This window comes from Zootoca vivipara, chromosome Z2 (genome assembly GCF_965207765.1).
Source record: "Zootoca vivipara chromosome Z2, rZooViv2.hap1.1, whole genome shotgun sequence".
Classification (NCBI taxonomy): domain Eukaryota; kingdom Metazoa; phylum Chordata; class Lepidosauria; order Squamata; family Lacertidae; genus Zootoca; species Zootoca vivipara.
Window position 1 is genome coordinate 39,409,355 of NC_142585.1, and position 19,215 is coordinate 39,428,569.

General features: G+C 45.1%; 1 protein-coding gene across 3 annotated transcripts in view; it reads left to right on the forward strand.

Moving 5' to 3' along the window:
• The window catches only part of LMX1B (LIM homeobox transcription factor 1 beta), a 151,125-nt gene extending 132,499 nt beyond the window's left edge, over positions 1-18,626 (forward strand). The window contains exons 3-8 of one of the 3 annotated variants that reach the window (XM_035113357.3): positions 4,491-4,723; positions 6,432-6,610; positions 7,568-7,645; positions 9,850-9,916; positions 13,872-14,012; positions 17,872-18,626. In XM_035113357.3, the coding sequence (XP_034969248.1) occupies positions 4,491-4,723; positions 6,432-6,610; positions 7,568-7,645; positions 9,850-9,916; positions 13,872-14,012; positions 17,872-18,029 (856 nt within the window). In that variant the 3' untranslated portion in view covers positions 18,030-18,626. Of the gene's footprint in view, positions 1-4,490; positions 4,724-6,431; positions 6,611-7,567; positions 7,646-9,849; positions 9,992-13,871; positions 14,034-17,871 lie in introns of all 3 variants that reach the window. The other 2 variants (XM_035113358.3, XM_035113355.3) reach the window with 2 other exon arrangements.
• The last annotated feature ends 589 nt before the right edge of the window (positions 18,627-19,215 follow it).

Below are 19,215 nucleotides of genomic sequence, written 5' to 3' on the forward strand. Positions count from 1 at the left end.
TTCATGCTGTCAGGCATACTCGGAACATTCATATTTCTGTAGCATCCTCCATTGATGAATATCTCCCTTTACTCTTTACCAGCCATGACTGTTGCTTAGTAAGATAGCTAGGGCAGAAGGCAGAGAGACCAACCTTTGATGGAGCCTGAGCCAATGATAAGCAGAACTAACTAATTTTTATTGCCCCTCCTTCTCCTCTTTGCTGAGTTCTACAAGGGCAACACTGGCACTAAAGAGGAGTGCGACAGTCAGGGCCATCCCCTGGACAGGATGAAAGCAAGAAGGCAGGCAGTGTTAGCTAAGGGCAGTGTGAGGTTGGTGAGTCAGTCTAATGCACAGACTCCACTGCAGTTCTTGGGTGCTGTGTGCCACCCCCAACTCACTTTTGCATTTCCATGCCATGCAAAGGGTGTGTGTCAATCTGACCAGCCAATGACCATTAGTCATGAAAGCTAAATGGAAGTTCCACATTTTGAGTGCCCAGAACCTGAGACAGACATCTTGCAGCTGTACAAATATTAAATTTGCATGTGTTGCCCTGCCTACATTTGCCTTTTGCCCCACCAGTTGTGCGATATCCCCAGAAGGTTGCCCAGAAGCTTATCATCTTTCTAACAATTTGGCACCCAGAACCAGATGCAGTAGTCAAGATGCTAGCTTATCTGCAAAGCCTACGATAAGGAACATTACTTCTCATAACCAAGACACAACGAGGCAATTCATTTTTCAACTCTTGACACTAAAACATTGATCTGATCCAGTCAGACACTTCTTACGGGGGAGGAATCTGCAAACAGAGTTGGGTAGGGAGAACACTGTTGTGTCTGATCAGACCATTTGCTTTGCTGCCCTCAGATTTATTGCTTTGATTCAGAAACTGTACATGGGTCATCTGCTCAACTTCCCTCCTAAGCCTTCAACAGGTTTACTGCCTTGTGTTTATAATGCTAAGCCATCTAATGAGCTGTGGGTTTGATCAAGAGATATCAAAGTCAGGTCATTTGTCAAGTTCAGTTTCCTGTTGTGTGTGTTTTTGATGTCCTAAAAAAAGCCCCCCCCCCTGGCTGAGCTGAATTAAATATCCCTTTCCTTATGTTGGGCTGCCCCACTCTTTTTCAACAAGGGAGCAGATGTGGGTGGGCTGAAAGGTGCTCCTGGTGATCTGCTTATATGTTTCAAAGCGGGGGGCTTTTCTAGACTATCCCAGAACCCTGTTTTCCATATCCACAAGAAACCAAAAGTGGAGTGTAATGGGTTGTGCCTCGGGAGGAGGGAGAGATTCAATTCAGTTCATCTTTCTAAGTGAACAGATGTAATTTGCACTTTCCAAAACAATACATGAACTGAAACACAGAAGTCCTTCAAAATTCGCAGATCTCTGAATTTTGCAATGCAGTTCTCCAGTCAAATAATATGTGCAAAATAAATAAATAAATCATATTCTAGAGTGAAGTGTGTATAAATATGTATACATTTATTAAAGTAGCATCAAGACTGCTCTGCAAAGAAAGAGTATACCAGTTAAAACTGCATAGAAAAAGTGTTTAATGTTAGGAAAAATATTAATCAAAATTGTGAATTTTCATGAGGACTTTTATTATATCTTAATTGCAACTCAAGTGGAAATATGGAGAATCAAGGATTGGAAGATTGAGAGAAATCATAATTGATAGGTTTTCCCTTCTCTAGTTGCATCCAATGCTTGTCCTATTCAGGAAGAACCCATTGGAATGAATGTACCGGTACTTAAGGAGGAGGGCTAGCATTGACTACAATCCTTTGTCTTTGTGGCAAGGATAAGCAGCATCGAGTGTTAGTCTAGACTAGGACTAGCCTTCAACAGGGTTAGTGTTGAAACAGAGGGGCATGGTTAGTGTTGAAACAGAGGGGCATGGTGGATTTAAGTCTATTAATTTTAATGGGCCTATTCTTGAGTTGAAGTTAGTTGGATACAACCCTATTTCTCTTTGCGCCTGTTCAGGCTGAAATGAAATTTGTTTCCTGAATAGATGCCTGAGAAATTAATTATTTGCAAATTCCAGTACAGAACAGACCAGATCTGCCCTTTACAAATGAATACTTACATTAGAACACTCTTATCATTCAGAATTCACACATCACTGAAATTTGTCAAGCAGTTTTTTGCTTTAAAAAGTACTCAAGTGTGTGTAAAAAGCTTATTTTTATGGATAAAATACATTTAGAAATGCACATTTTGTATTTAAATGTGAAATTAAATATGAAGAGGCATGCAAATATGAATTTTCATGCAGATTATTATTATTATTATTATTATTATTATTATTATTATTATTATTATTATTATTATTATTATTGGACTGGAACAGATTTATGAACATGTGCAAAACAGCCCGGAAACAGACTGTTTGTTCCATCCCTCTGTGGATTTCCTCCTTTGCTCTGTGATGTCAAGGACTCACTGGGACAGTGAAAGCACTCAAATTTGGCTGGGTCATGTCCTGGGTCCTACATTGGGGAGTAGGGGTTAAATAAATGCCTTTTGCTTGAAAGCATTCCGATTTTACATTTGGACGATCATCCGTGGAAAGGACAAAATGCCATAAAAACAGCAGAAAGCTTATCAGAGCAACAATGTTACCCCTTCCTCCCCCTCCCCCCAGCATGATAAATCCCCCACCCCACCTGAAAGCTTCTCTCCCCTCCCCAAATGCTTTTGCCAAACATCAGCCTGCTTCCACCCCTCATTACCTTCACCCCATTGAATGTTACTGAAGCGCAATCGGTTTTGCAACGGTCTGAATGGACTGCCCATCTGCAGATGCCTTTACATTAGCGCTGATCCTCTTGAAACCCTTTGAAGGCATCCTGTCTTCCCCACGCCCCTTTTGAGTTCAAGGGGCAAGCTTCATTAAACAGAGCCCAATCGGTTTAGGGAGCCAGGGCAGGGGAGATCTGTGCACGCTTTTAATCCTTTTAAGTACTTCCTTGGTTGCATATGCAAGGAAAAGAGAAAAGAATGGGGGTCTCAGCATGCTTGGATGCTACCAAAAGCTGGAAGATGCTTCCTCTCCCTCTCAGTGTGTCCTGGGGTAAGCAACGGAGGCTGGTCCACTAGGGCAAGAGGGTTACTAGCCCTCCCCCCATCTCAATCTGCCCTCAGACAGCCCACAGCTGTATGCCTTCTTGTTGAAAACCAGTCCGGGGGGTGGCGGCACTACCTGTCACCTTCTTCCTCGTGCTTAGTCTCATGGTTGTCCTTGTAGAACTCAGTGGTATAATTAGTTGGCTCTGCCTCTCATTGGCTCAGACCCTGCCTATCATTTTACCTATCATTTCATTCCACTCCAGTAGCCTCAGTGGGCACCAGACACTACTGATTCTATGGCTGCGTCAAGAGAGTTTTATGAGGGGCTTCACCAAGGAGCTCCTATACAATGGCAGAAAACTAAACACAAACTGTATGCACAGGGCCAGATTAAGACCTTTAGAGGTCCTATGCACTGAAAAGATTGTGTGATTCAGAATAAAAGCAACACAAAGCCATGAAATAATATTTTATTGGTTACATTTCATCCTGCCTCTTATCTCAGTGATCAGAAATAAAAACAGAAAAACAAATTATGCAATGCACAATGTTTTTATGTTTATATGCATAATATGTAGATAAGGGGGAAAAACCCAAAGTTCATATAACTCAGAAGAACATATTGTTAATAAAGCATAGATTTGCAGCACATAACAGAATCTGATTTCCTTGAATTATTCCAATCTATGTTAGTAGATGATTTTAAAAAATAATAATCAAAAATCAAATTCTTTTTTAAAAAAAAATCTTATTTTTTGTGCCCTTGCTTTGATGCTGCCCAAAGCCTCTTGAGTAATCCAGTGCTGTGTATCCAACAAAGTGTCTTGGGCCTGTCTCTTGGAATTGAGGTTCCAAGCCATTCTACTCCTGGTTTTCCCTTGATTTTACTGAGTACCCTCCATATGTTTTGATGACCTCTTTGGAGGAAGAGCAAGACAGAAATGTAATACTTTTTTTTTTAAAAAAAAAATGTATTTCAAACCCTACACATGACTTAGATTGCAGCTTTGGGGGGGTTCTGTTCTCAACAAAAATAATTGCAATGTATAAAATGTATGTGAGCACTGCAGAATACATATCCGGGGTGTCATATAATCTTCTACAAGGAAATTCATGCCAGGAGATTTTCATTCCAGGTTTTCTCCTCTCTTGGAGGGTAAGGCTGTCAGTGGCTACTAGCCACAATGCCTGTGCTCTTCTTCAATGGCCAGAGGCAGAAACGTTTCTGAATACCAATTGCTGGAACCTACAGGAGGGGAGAGGGTTCTTGTGCTTGGGTCCTGTTTCTGGATTTCACAGCTGTCCGATTGGCCGCTGGGAGAACAAGATGCTTGGCTCTTCTTATGTTCTGGAATTCCAACTTGGGATCCTGCTAGGAGCCTCGGCCTCGTGACCTGAGTATTCTCCTTTCTTCCTCCAATAGGTTGTTCGCTGCAAAATGCAGTGGGTGCATGGAGAAGATTGCCCCAACAGAGTTTGTGATGAGGGCTCTGGAGTGCGTCTACCACTTGAGCTGCTTCTGCTGCTGTGTCTGTGAGCGGCAGCTGAGGAAGGGAGATGAGTTTGTGCTGAAGGAGGGGCAGCTGCTCTGCAAGAGTGACTATGAAAAGGAGAAAGATTTGCTCAGCTCTGTCAGCCCTGATGACTCAGATTCAGGTGAGTCCTCTCAAATGGTGTTCAGTCACGTGGCTAGGTAATTTCAATCTCTGAAGCAAAGCTCCTGCCTTTCTTTCCCTTTGGACGATAATGAGAGCCAGTGTAGTGTAACTGATAGAGTGCTAGACCTGGATTTGAATCCCCATGCTACCAGGAAGCTCACTTGATGATTTGGGGCCAATACCTGTACCTCGGCCTGATTTACCTCACTGTATTGTTGTGAGGCAGGAGGAGAAGCAATGCCCACCACCTTGAGCCATAGCTGCCAAGTCTCCCATATTCCCCGGGAAACCCCCGTTTCCCCAGCCGTTTCCCGCTGGCAGCCCGGATTTTAAAAAAATCCCGTAAATCCCCTGGATTTTTACTGGCCCAGGGAGGCTCCTTCTGCGCATGTCTGGAGTCTCTGGACATGCGCAGAAGCGATTTCTGGCGCTGCAGCCATTTTGGAAATGGGCAGAGCATGCGTAGAAGCGACTTCCAGTGCTGCTCTGCCCGGTTCCAAAATGGTCGCAGCGCGACTTCTGGTGCCGATCCTGGATTTTTAAATCTGGGAGTTGGCACCTATGCCTTGAGCTCCTTGGAGGAAAAAGTGGTATATAAATGCAATAAATAAATAATGTAGAGTTTGGGAACCTCAAGCCAGAGGGACAAATGTCTCTGGGAGTCTCCCCCGGGCCAAGACCCAGCCACCTCACTAGATTTTCTCCACCCCATACTTGAGTGCTTTGATTTGGCTGGAATATGTCCTTTGAACTGTGATAATGTATCTTAACCGACCAGCTAGATTGATGTACCTTTGAAAACAACAGCATTTTGCAGTGCTTGACTGTAGTCTGCTGTACAAAAGTCAGAGGCACACCTGTCTCACTCCCCACTTCCCCCCTCTGGCCACACCCACCATTGGTATGACATCCCCTGTGGCAATGTATATTACTTCAAAAATTGATGAGTTAGAAATGCTTAAATTGGGGAGTCCTCCTGTTTATGCTGCCGAAAAGGGTTCCAGACAACTGCCCCAAAGTTCTAGGTTAATGGTGCCACAGATTATAAGTGTTCCTCAATGGGTAAATGAAGTGTGTCACACAATAGCTGAAGTACTTTCCTGCCATTCAGAAAGCTGGAATATGGCACCTGGTGCCAAAAGTTATTACTAGATTATTAATAGTTAAATCTGAAAGGGAGACTTATGAGACATACGTACAACTCTCCTTCAGAATAGGGTAAGAACCAACCAGCTAATGTTCCTATTGCCTGCAAGCCCTATTCCTAGTCTTTCCTTGGGGTAGGGCTGCTGGAGGTGTTTTTTTCAGCCCGAGGACCACATTCCAGTGGTGGGAGGAGACAGAGACAAAGGTGGGCGGAGCAACAAATGTAGATGCTACCTATCTTTATATATCATGCTAGTTTCTTCACAATCCTCTTTCTGTACAAGCAGGAGGAATTATCAGAGTTCATAGACAACATTCAAGCCAGGCAAAAATACTGAGGATGTGATGGAGGGCAAGTGAGGGGCATGGTGTAAGGAGAGTTCTGAGGGCCAGGTAGAGGGCTGCATTTGATCCTTGGTCCTGAGGTTCCTCACCAATGCCTTGGAGCATCTGGCTGGTCACTAGGGGAAACCTGGTGATGACTGGATGGGCCTTTGGTGGTCCTGTGTGGGCTGAGTGGCCATGTATTTTAATTTGTTCCATTTGCAATTGACCAATAGTTAAAAGTGATGATGAGGATGGGGATGTGAAACCGACCAAAGGACAAGCAAACCCAGGGAAGGGTGGAGACGACGGGAAGGACCCAAGGAGACCAAAGCGGCCGCGGACGATACTCACAACACAGCAGAGGAGAGCTTTCAAAGCTTCATTTGAAGTATCTTCCAAGCCTTGTAGGAAGGTAGGCTGTCATTGTTCAAACACCACCATTCACAATCTGATTCTGTATCATGGTTGTGGCAAAAGCATACACATCAACTGGCATCTTCAGCTAAAAGAATCGTGAGTTTAGGGTCAGCCCAACCATTAGGTAGAATGAGGCAGAAGATGCTGTGTAAGGCAGCAGGTGCAGGTGTTCCCTATTTGAGCTTGTTGCACTCTGATACAGGGCAGGATGCTGCCCATTGGCAGTGATTGTGACTGCGTACATACCATGCATTGAAAGCACATACAAAGCATATGGCTCTACGCTACAAAAAAAACCCCTGTAGTTTACCGTTCACAGAGCTACAATTCCCAGCACCCATATCAAACCACAGTTCCCAGGATTATTTGAGAGAAACTGTATTATTTAAATTTGTGGTGTGTACAACTTGTGGACTTCTATTCCTGCCCCTAGGTCCTTTGTGACTTTGGATGGCTTCCAAAAAGACAACTTCCCCTCTCTTCTGCAGAAGCCAAACTTTTTGACAGGTCATTTTTTAAGAAATCAGTTTCCAGGAAGAATGTTTGTGAACATTCCATTACATCACACTCACTCAGCCAGTCCGTGCCAGGGACCTCTCTACCAAAAAGCACAATACAATATAGGCATTGACATGGCAAAGTTGGCACTGCCAAAGCATTCATTCAAATCTTTGCAGGTCCCAAGACTGTAGACACACACAGAGAAAAATAAAATTGTTTGCATTATTTGCATTATTATTTGACTCACTGAACTCTCATCTCCTCTTCTGTCTCATTAACTTCACCATCTCTACAATCTTAGCATTGAACCTGTTATTTATTCTTCTGGATGTCCCTGCAGTTTCTTGGAAATGCAGGGCTCAGAGTTGAGAGAACTTGGGCATTTTGTTTGATTGCAGCAACTTTCCATTTCAGCTCCACAACTTATTCCATCTTTTTACCTTTGTTGCAGGTTAGGGAGACACTAGCAGCTGAAACAGGCCTCAGTGTCAGAGTTGTCCAGGTGTGGTTTCAGAATCAAAGAGCAAAGGTAAGGTCCTGCCTACCAATAAGACAGAACGGGTTCTAACCAACCAAGTCCAACTCAGTGTAGACCCACTTAAAATTTATGGACCTACCCTGGTCATATCTATTAACTTAAGTGGGCCTGCTCTGACTAGGATTAATATTGGCTACAACCCAGGAACTGATATTCTGGGAAGTGGAGCTCAGAAATGCTCTCTTTAATTTATTTTTTTATTCAAGATGGAACATTTTGCCAACCACTTTAGGTTTCCCACTTTGGGATCCCTCTGAAGATCTGTCACACATTTGCTTCTAAATTTCATTTTGGGCCATGGTTTGTTGACAACCCTAACTGTGGTGAAGAGATTTGGCTTTTCATCAGAAGGAGGGGAGTACACAGACTACACAAACCCTCCAGCATTCTGCCAAATAAAATGGGGGGGGGGGTTATGTTATGTGGGGCAAATTATGCTTAGTCACAACCTGAAGGGATGAGAAAAGAAAGAGCCTCCCCCCAGTGCAACAGAGAACTTAAGCGCTATGCATGGTGTTGTTATTAAGCCAGGCTGCAGCATGTTGGGCGGGGAGGGAGGCAAGAAAACATTCCCCTGTGCAGGTTAGAGCTAGGGGGTCCAAGAGTGAAGGTACATGTGGGGAAGGAGGGGGGATGCTTCTTCCTTTCCTACAGCAAACTTACGAGAGAGAGAATGGGGGGGCGCGGCAGAAGACATCCCCCCCTGAAAGAAAACAACAGGAGGCGCAGGGCAGGAGGGACTCAAACTGGCCGCCTTTCTGGAGCGACGCTGGGATTCTTTCCGCCGTGCTCCTCTCCCTTCTCAATACCTCAGCCGCTTTCTAACTCACCACCATCCCCTCCCGTGCAGGGGGGGGGAGGGAGGGGCCGACACAGCGGCGTGTGATGAAGGAAGCACTCACGGTAGTGGGTAACACTGCCATATGTGACCTCAGCAAGCTGGCTCGACTACTAATTCTGCTGTTGTTGTTGTTGCTGCTGCTGCTGCTCCTGCTGCTGTTGCTGCCACCTCCTTCTTCCGCCCAGAGATGCACGACTCCACTGTGCAACCACGTGACCATCGCCCGGATTTCTCTCCCCCTCCCCTCTCCCTCTCCCCCCCACACCCTGAGAAATACAAGTTCGCACACATGCTCTTTTCACTCTTCCTTCTTGTCATCATAACAAGGCCCTTCACTGCCTCTTTTGGTGCTGCGCTCTCACAGGAGCCACAGCACCAAAAAACGGGACAATCCAGAAGCCGAGATAGCTTCTGTAATTTCAGGATGTCCCGAGAAAATCGGGACGGTTGAGGGGTATGGAATATGGCAATCAAGCATAATAGACATTACAGGATTGTGGGGTGGGGAGGGAGAGAAGTGGAGGACAGGAAGTACAAAGGACTTGTGCATCCTTCTTAGTTGTACTTCCTGTGTCAGATCCTAAGCAGTCCCTGCTTAACTTAAAGTGAGAAGCGAAAGCTCCAGAAGCAGAAATAGTTCAGGGGTTGATAGTGAGAGTGGGGAGGCAGGGAAATATGTGAATTCAAGTTAAGACACTACATTGGCCATATTTATTTATTTATTTATTTTAATTGGTCTACTGTGAGTAGGAGTAACACTGGATACATAGGAAGAGGAACAGTGAATCACATCTATTGCCTCTCCTAGGACCGCCCCAGACTGGTGTGCTGGGTTTTTTTTTTTTTAAAAAAAGGGGGAATTCTGCAAAATGCAATTGACACCGCAATTCATTAGTTCCACTTTATTGGTTGTTTTGCAATGCTTCCCCAATGTCACTGCATTACTGCCTGCTAGAGGGACACTCTTGCACTACTAGAAATGGTGGCTACGTTCTACCTCTACGGTCAGAGGCATCATGTCTCTGAATACCAGTAGCTGGGAATTGCAAGTGAGCAGAGTGCAGTTGTGCTCATGTCCTTCTTTCAGGCTTCCCACGCAGGCACCTGGTCAGCCACTATGAGAACAGGATGATGGACTAAAAGGCCATTGGCCTGATCTAGCAGGGCTTCTTATGTTCTACCTTCACTGCCAGAGTAGTGTGCCTCTGTATGCCCATTGCTGGAAACAGCTGGAGGGGAGAGTGTTGTTGCACTCAGGTCCTTCTTGCAGGCTCCCCACAGGCATCCAGTCCAGCCAGTGTGAGAATTTGATTGATGTGCCCCTGTTTAGTCCTGATTTTCCTTTCTTCCTCAGATGAAGAAATTGGCCCGAAGGCATCAACAGCAGCAGGAGCAGCAGAATTCACAGCGACTAGGTCAAGGTGAAACCACAGTGGTGACGTGGATGGGACCCTTGGGGTTGATGATGGCATTTGGGGGTTATGGCCTTTTTTCCAGTTCCATTGCATCATTTCTGATTTGGGTGGCCAGCCCAATGCAGAATATTCAAGGTGTGAACCCAGGATATGCTTACATACAAACAAAAAGAGTGAAAGGCTTTTAACTGCAGGAGCTTGAGTATTGGGTATATACCCTGCAAGTTGCAGCCAAACACAAAGAAAGAAAGAAAGAAAGAAAGAAAGAAAGAAAGAAAGAAAGAAAGAAAGAAAGAAAGAAAGAAAGAAAGAAAGAGACATAGGTAGAATTGTCCTATTCCTAGAGGACTATACCATTCTGGAATGCAGAGGGAGGATTGCCTAAGCTGAATGCTCTGCCATGTTGTGTCTTGTTTTTAAACCCTCTAAACATAGGGAAAGAGGGGAATACATTTACAGAAAAGACTCAGTGAGCATCAGCACTGTGTTTTTCTGGGGGTACTCAAGGGTACGCAGTACCGGCACCCCCCACCACATGTTAAAAGTGTGGCACTTACTGTAACAACTTCATGGTGAGTACTGGCACCTTTTTTCTTAAAAACAAAAACAAAAAAACTGGTGAGCATAAGAGGATTTTGCCTATGCCCCACTCCCCACCCCTACCCTGCCTTGCTGAGTTGATTCTCCCCTGTGAATGTTTCCTCCACCCATAGTTTCCCAAAGTCAGGCTGATCATTAGGCTTGGAGCCCAGCTTGGCAGGGGGACCCAGGTTAAAAACAGCCTGGAGGATATTTCCAAGGAAAAATTGGCAGGTGAAAGAAGCACCTTTCTCACCCTTCCCTTGGATTACTAATCATGCTTCGCATATGTGCATGTTCAAAGCATCCCGTATATACAATATTTTAATCCTTATACCACCCATGTAACGTAGTCCTCTGCACCTTAGCCCCATATTGAATACTGGAGGCAGGGGGTGGCTGATACGTGTCTGATGCTGCCTACTGATTGACACCACTCAGAGATTTTTGAACTATTAAGCATGCTTCTAAGTAAAATAAAATAGTAAGTTTCTAGCAGAGACAAGATTTGAATCATACTTGAACCGCGTGTTTATAGGTATTTATTTATCCTCATGGAAGATAAACCTTCTAGCCACCACAACTATCTTCTGCCTCCACTGTCAGAGGCAATAGGAATATCAGTTGCTGGGAATTATTTGGGGAGAGAACTCTTGAGCTTGCCATCGGCATGTGGTTGGCCACAGCCATCTGGTTGGCCACTGGGAGAACAGGGCACCAGACTAGATTGGGCCTCTGGCCTGAAACAGCAGGTCAGGCTCTTCTATTGTTCAAAATATGGCTCTTGTTAAAAGCTAGTTGAGAACATAATAAGAACCCTGCTGTATCAAGCCAATAGTTCATCTAGTCCTGTTTCAAGCCAGGATGGGAGACACCTGGCTTGAGAGCAGTACATGTGAAAAGGATCTAGGAGTCTTGGTAGACCACAAACTTGACATGAGTCAGCAGCGTGATGCAGCAGCTAAAAAAGCCAATGCAATTCTGGGCTGCATCAATAGGAATATAGCATCCAGATCAAGGGAAGTAATAGTACCACTGTATTCTGCTCTGGTCAGACCTCACCTGGAGTACTGTGTCCAGTTCTGGGCACCACGGTTCAAGAAGGATACTGACAAGCTGGAACATGTCCAGAAGAGGGCAACGAAAATGGTCAAAGGCCTGGAAACGATGCCTTATAAGGAACGGCTTAGGGAGCTGGGTATGTTTAGCCTGGAGAAGAGAAGGTTAAGGCAGTGTTTCTCAACCAGTGTGCCTCCAGATGTTTTGGGACTACAACTCCCATCATTCCTGACCACTGGTCTTGCTAGCTAGGGATGATGGGAGTTGTAGTCCCAAAACATCTGGAGGCACACTGGTTGAGAAACACTGGGTTAAGGGGTGATATGATAGCCATGTTCAAATATATGAAAGGATGTCATATAGAGGAGGGAGAAAGGTTGTTTTCTGCTGCTCCAGAGAAGCGGACACGGAGCAATGGATTCAAACTTCAAGAAAGAAGATTGCACCTAAACATTAGGAAGAACTTCCTGACAGTAAGAGCTGTTCGGCAGTGGAATTTGCTACCAAGGAGTGTGGTGGAGTATCCTTCTTTGGAGGTCTTTAAGCAGAGGCTTGACAGGCATATGTCAAGAATGCTTTGATGGTGTTTCCTGCTTGGCAGGGGGTTGGCCCTTGTGGTCTCTTCCAACTCTACAATTCTATGATTCCTCTTCTCCTAGTGGCCAACTAGATCCCTGCGGGAAATCAGCAAACAGGACCAAATCACAGGAGCGTTCTCCTCTCCTGTGCCTTCCAGCAGTTGATATTGAGAAGCATACAGCCTCTGACTATGGCGGCAGAGCACAGCCATAAATTTATACAACCAACACCAGAAGAAAACCTAACAACAACTCAAAGCAATGATGTTTAGTTTCCAACCTGGACTTTGAAATGAGGGGAAGAAGGGCCCCAACCGGCTAGACCTCTTGGCAATTACACCCCCACATTGCTGCTCCTTCGCCATCCCATTAGCATGATGTTCTTATCTGTTCTTGCCGCTCTGGCACCCAGTGGCGCCAGTTCGGGCTGGCACACTACTGTGGCAAGGACTGGACAAAACAGGAGTCTCCACCCCAAACCACTTGCAACACCATTTACTTAGGATAGGATGTGCAACCCCAAACCACTGCATATGGATGAGCGATGCAACAGTCTTCATCACCTGTCTGGCATTGCATCATGTCGGAGTAGACAGCCTGGGATCGTGGGAGTGAATTTCAAGGAAACAATTAGCTGCTTCTCATTCCACCCTGGCAGAAACAAATAGCTCCTTTCAAACAATATCTGATGGAAATGAAGGAACTCTGGGCTTGTGGTTGGGGAGGATGAGGAGAAGGGGCTGTGAGTCAGGACTGTTCTCTACAGCAGGTGTCAAATCAAATCCAGATGTTAGACTGTTCAAAAATAAATTTTGTGTGTGTGTGTGTGTGTGTGTGTAATGCAGCCACAAAAGACTTAGGGATCACCTATGCTGCACATTGGTTTGATACCATTTTAATAGGGATAGCTTCCCCCAAAGAATCTTAGTAGCTGCAGTTTGGAGAGGATGCTGAGAATTGTATTGCAAATCGATGGTGTGATCACAATTGGAATAGGGGTGTGATTATTTTTTTAGTCGCCCCAGCTCAAATAGGATAGTGTACTGTAGAGTTGGAAAAGTTCAGAAAAGGGCAACCAAAATGATCAAGGGGGTGGAGAAGGAAAGGTTGCAACATTTGGACTTTTTAGTTAAGAGAAAAGGCAAGTAAGAGATGAAATGACAGAGGTTTGTAAATTATGCATGGCATGGAAGAGAGAGAGAAGATCCCCCCCCCTCACAATGCTGGAACTATTCATGGGTATCTAATGAAGCTGAGTGTTGAAAGATCCAGCAGTGCATAGTTAAACTATGGAACTCACTCCCACAGGAGGCAGTAATAGCCACTACCTTAGATGGCTTTAAAAGAAGGTTAGATACATTCACGGAGGACAAGGCTAATGCTGTGCCTCCATGATCAGAGGCATTAAAGCTTCTGAATGCCAGTTTCATGAAGCCACAGGAGGAGAAAGTGGTCTTGTCTTTGGGCCCTGTGAGAACAGGATGCTGAACTAGATGGCAGTGCATTTCCTGAAAATGTGAACACTGTTATCCCCTTTCCCTGCAGTCAGTCCCTTCCAATCACTGAATTGGGGAGGGTGGTGCTTCATGGTGATGAAAATGTTTGTGGAGCTTGCCCCCTCCCCTCTTTTTAAACTCAGCCCCAAATGGAAAGAAAACAGGGGCAACTTCAAAGGCCGAGAGCACTGTAATTTCAGCCATCTCACAGGAGGAGCTTTAGATGAAGTCAATTGTCTTTCTTTGCAGAAGTTATGTCCAACCGAATGGAGGGGATGATGACATCTTATACACCGCTAGCACCGCCACAGCAGCAGATTGTAGCGATGGATCAGAGCAGCTATGCCACTGACCCCTTCCAGCAAGGTCTCACACCACCACAAATGCCAGGTGACCACATGAACCCCTATGGTAAGACTCACTGGGAACCAGCTGCTGTTGGCATGTCCAAGGTAGAACATGGAAGCTTCGGTCTAGGATTCCCAAGCCCACACTCTTGAGAGGTCTCCCTGTCATTTTACAGGGTGGAAAGCCCTGGGAGCAACTTGAGTCAGATGTTAAGATTAGATGCCATTTGTATCCAAGGCATCGTTTTGGTCTTCTTCTGGAGGAAATAGAGTTCCTTCCACCAGGGTCCAAAACAAGCAAAGAGGGAAGATGAGTCTCCATTGAGTCTCTGGAAGCCTATCCTTTCTGTTCTGCTTGTGCTGGACTCTACCAGAAAGACTTCTGCTCCTTTATATGGTATTTCAAAGCAATGGCATTTCTGAATGAAGAATTATGAGCCCTTTCAAGCTCCATCATACTTCCAGTAATGCCACTGGAAATGTAGCAGGCTCTGAATTCTTCCCTTAACTTCCCACCAGCCCTCACCCTTCTCACCCAAAATCCCCCTAAATCTTCTTAGCTGGCCGGCAGAAGCCACACAAAGATACCAGGGCCCTCCTTAACTCTCTAGCTCAGGTTTTTAGGTTGCCACTATGATAGTGATCTAAATGTCAGGGATCTTGGGAAATGTAATTTCCTCTGGAAGGGGAAAAAAAACAAGGGAGGCAGGAGGAAACTTCCTGCTGTCACAGCTGTCACCACAGCCCTTGTGCCTGTATTAACTGGTTCTTAAAACTAGCCCAGCAGCTTGCAAAATGCTTCAAAAGCAGACCATTTGCTTCTGGAGATGGTCCAGACTTGAACATTATTAGCTGTTTTACCTTTGACATCACAATGCCCTACTTATGTGATATATTGTCAATCCAGCATTCCTAGTAGGTCTCATTGGGGATTTGGGGCATGTCTATAATATTTGCTTAAACTGCAACTCTCTGATAGAGGTCTTGGGATCTTCAGCTCTGTGAGGGAGGGGACTATGGGATATTCTCCAGAGAATTCTTTTCACCTTCACCAAACTCTGTTTCCCAGGATTCATGGCAGTGGCAGACTTTGGGGTCTCAAATTCAGTGGTACCTTGTGTGATGTCAGAATTCAGCCCTCCCCACTTCTCATGCTTTCTTCTAAATAATAGTTGAGGTTTCTCTGGTGGCATCCCCAAAGCTCCTCACCCAGCACAACCGAACCGGTCACACTCCCTTGAATCTGCCTTTGTTCATAGGAAGGAGACAATGGAGCCATGACAGCTAAACTGGTATGAAGCCAACCAATGTATGTAGTCTAGATGCTTGCTTCATATTCTGAGGAGGCAGAAAAGAATCCAGCACCCTCAATAACCTGTCTCTCCACTACCACATCATGAGGAATGCAAAGTCAGATGTGGTTTTGGCAGAAGGCTGAGTTATCACCTTGCTTATACAATTCCTTAGCAATGCAAATTGATGTGCAGACTTTATCTCCTCAATCCTCATACAACAACAGTGTGTGGGGTGTAACATTTAAGATTCCCAATCAGGAGATGAAGGATTTGTGGTTGGAAGATCGCGACAGATCCGAGGCCACCTAGTCAGTGTGTGGGACTGAGCAGGCACCTACTGTTCTATATTACACACTGAGTCCACCAGGGCACCTGGTAAAATAACGACTCTTGCCTTGATGGATCAGACCAAAGGCTCATCTGGTCCAGAAAGCTATCTCCTGCCACTGTGGAGGAGCTGTGGGTTAAACTGGTAGAGGAGGTCACAGGGTGGACTTCCGTTAATGGAGCAAGTGAGCAAAAGCTTTGCTCTTTTCCCAGTTCCATATTTGCCATTGACACCATTTGATACCGCCATTCCTGGGAGCCACAGTTTCCTGGGATGGAATGCAGAATCTCTTCTCTGTGACCAAACAGCTTCCCACAGATTGTTTACTCGTATCAGTTAGAAAAGGAACTTTCTCTTCTTAATTATTTTTTTAAAAAGCTCTTCCTAAATGCTGCAAGGGACCCAGGTGGCGCTGTGGTTAAACACTGAGCCTAGGGCTTGCTGACCAGAAGGTCGGCGGCTCGAATCCCTGTGATGGGGTGAGCTCCCATTGCTTGGTCCCAGCTCCTGCAAACCAAGCAGTTTGCAAGCACGTCAAAATGCAAGTAGATAAATAGGCACCGCTACAGCGGGAAGGTAAACGGCGTTTCCATGTGCTGCTCTGGTTTGCCAGAAGCAGCTTTGTCATGCTGGCCACATGACCTGGAAGCTATACGCCGGCTCCCTCGGCCAATAATGCGAGATGAGCATGCAACCCCAGAGTCGGTCACGACTGGACCTAATGGTCAGGGGTCCCTTTACCTTTACCTAAATGCTGCAGATTGGAATGCAAACAAGTCCTTGGCAAATCCTCACCTCTCTCCACCCTCACAATGCAGTCACTAAACTCTGCAGTGATTAGGAGCCCAAAGAAATAAAGCTTTGGAGTTGCAGCCAAATGTTAGTCCCACTCAGAGTCAACCCATTGAAAATAATGGATGGGACTAACTTAGACTCACCGGGCTGGGTTTAATTAATACAGCACACTAGCAGAAGCCAATGCAAGTACTGACACTAGTGAAATATCCCTTCCCCCCCCTCCCACCACGTGCCCCTGCACCTCCCCTAAATCCTTTGCCAGGACTGCACCTCTCCAGACTGCCTGGTTGGAATGCTGTAGAAAATTAGCCTGAGAGGGAGCAGGGTTCTAGGTTAGCCTTCTCCCCTAATGGGCCCTAATTGACACATCACACGAAAAATAACATTGGTTACACTGGTTTCCACAAGAGGGGCAGCTGCCTCCCCTTTATGGTGGATGAACCATAATCTCCACCTGGCCTTCATTTTGTTTTTAATGAGTTAGACTGAATTCGCATAGCAGTTTATTCTGTTTCTCGGATCTTTCAATAATTGTCAATTTCCACATTATACCGTATTTACTCGAGACTAATGTGCCATCGAATCAAATGCACAGCTCAGTTTTCAGAGCCTTGAAATAAAAAAAATAAAAAAAGTATTTGCTGGCGAATGTAAATGTGCCATCGAATCTAATGCACACCTTAATTTCCGCAACATAATTTGGCCAAAAAAGGTGAGCACTAGATTCGAGTAAATACTGTGTTTGAGCTTTCGTACAACATAAAAGGCATTTCTCAAAATACAGTGGAATGTAGCACAAGTTTATCACTCATTTCCATGTTATTTGCAAATAACACAGGGAATGAGTGCTAAACTTGCCATATTATGAGACAGCGCCAGAAGTACATCTTACATTTCATGAAAGCTCAAATACAAGGGGAATGTTAGATTAAACTGCCATGTGAATGCAGCCAAAGTTTTTAGCATTTTTAGAACCTGAGATATGAGGCAAAATGTACAGGTGCGCTCTCTCTCTCTCTGTGTGTGTGTGTGTGTGTGTGTGTGTGTGTGTGAGAGAGAGAGAGAGAGAGAGAGAGAGAGAGAGAGAGAGGAGTGGCCTGTTCCCTGCTTTCAGTGTTTTACTCTCCCTGTCCACCAAAAATTCCTGCAGATGCCCCCAACCATGCACACAGAAAAATACCGGTAGCATGAGAAGGAGAAAGGAAGAGAGGAGGGAAATTAGCACGCCAGGCTTACCTTGGCATACTCATTTTCTGCATATGGGGTATTTTTCATGTAGGGGCAGCAATCAAGCATGAGATTTCCCTCCAAATGCAATATGAAGTGGCATGGTTCAAGAAAATTCATATCACGTTATTCTGCTGTGTGTGCAGATGGGCTTCCATTGCATGAAGTGATAAGGGAACCCCAGGTCTCTTTCTCTGAGTGAGCAATTCAGTGTGTATTAATGTGCTTGTGTTGCTGTTTTTTGTGCCTCGCAGGGAATGACTCGATTTTCCACGACATCGACAGTGATACCTCTCTAACTAGCTTGAGCGACTGTTTCCTGGCCTCCTCAGAAGTAAACTCCATGCAGGCCAGGGTTGGAAACCCCATTGACAGGCTGTACTCTATGCAGAGTTCTTATTTTGCCTCATGAAATTCAAGGGAAAACAAGGGGGGAACCCTGGAAAGAAGGCCCATCTTCACAGATGACTCCCCAACCCCTCACGTGCCCCCTGATTTCTCAGCTCAGACTCTTACAGCCATATTTTCCTCAGCTCTTCCTTCATGCTGACTTCAGGCTCTGTGACAACAGGAGTGTTAAATTAAGAGAGACTTTCATTTTTTTTATTTAAAAAAATGAAATTTCAAGGCTGCTGCCAGATCACCTACAGAAAAAATAAGTATCATGGCACTAGCATTGAGTTCAGGAGGAACATGGCAACGCCCATCAACAACCCTCCATTTTGATCCCGCCATCGCAAAGGAAAGCAAGATGAACACCATGAAACCTATTAACCTTTTGGAGCCTCTTTCGGATGCCCGGAGCCACAAGTATCACCACCATTTTGAGGGGGGGGGGTATTGACCCATGCAGCAAAAAAGGTCGGAGTAACATGTTAGTTGTGGACCAACAGCCAACCCGGACTGTGAGACCTTTTCCTGTAACAGTGGCTCCCAAGCAAATACTTCCTCTTTCCTACGTTCCACGCCCCCCTTCCTTCCCCGCACCATAAAAGCCCATAGACTGGTACATTAGTTTATAGCCTTTGTACTGTATGAAACTGGGCGAGAGAAGGGGCAGCGGGGAGATGAGTAGCTGGTGAAAAGTAAGACTGTGGAGAAAGACAAAGAGCGAAGGCTCATGTCATAATGATAGTATTTTAAATAAATGACGAAGTAGATGCATGAGTTAGTGGGGAGGGTTTCATTTAGATTAGTAGTAACATTTTGTTTTTTTAACAAAAATGAGCAAAAGGTTCTTATGAGACACACAGTTTCATTTAACTACATTTACCAATATGAGCACAAAACATTAGGGTGGGTGTTCTTTATTTTTTAAAAAATGTAATATAACTCACTCTCAAATTCTCCACTTTCCTCCCCCCCCCACTCATGTGATTGGCAGGCATCTGTTGGGTGTTCCTTATGTTTATATCTACTTGACAGATATATGCAGTGCTCCGTTGTCCCAATCTGGGTTAATTAGGAAGGTCTTTGAGAGAGAGAGAAATCTGCCATGTCCCTTGGGACCCTCCTGAAATGTCAGTCGAGTCACTGTAGAAAAAGCAATGCTTGGGGGGGATTGCAGTTCAGTGGCAGAGCATCTGCTTTGCATGCAG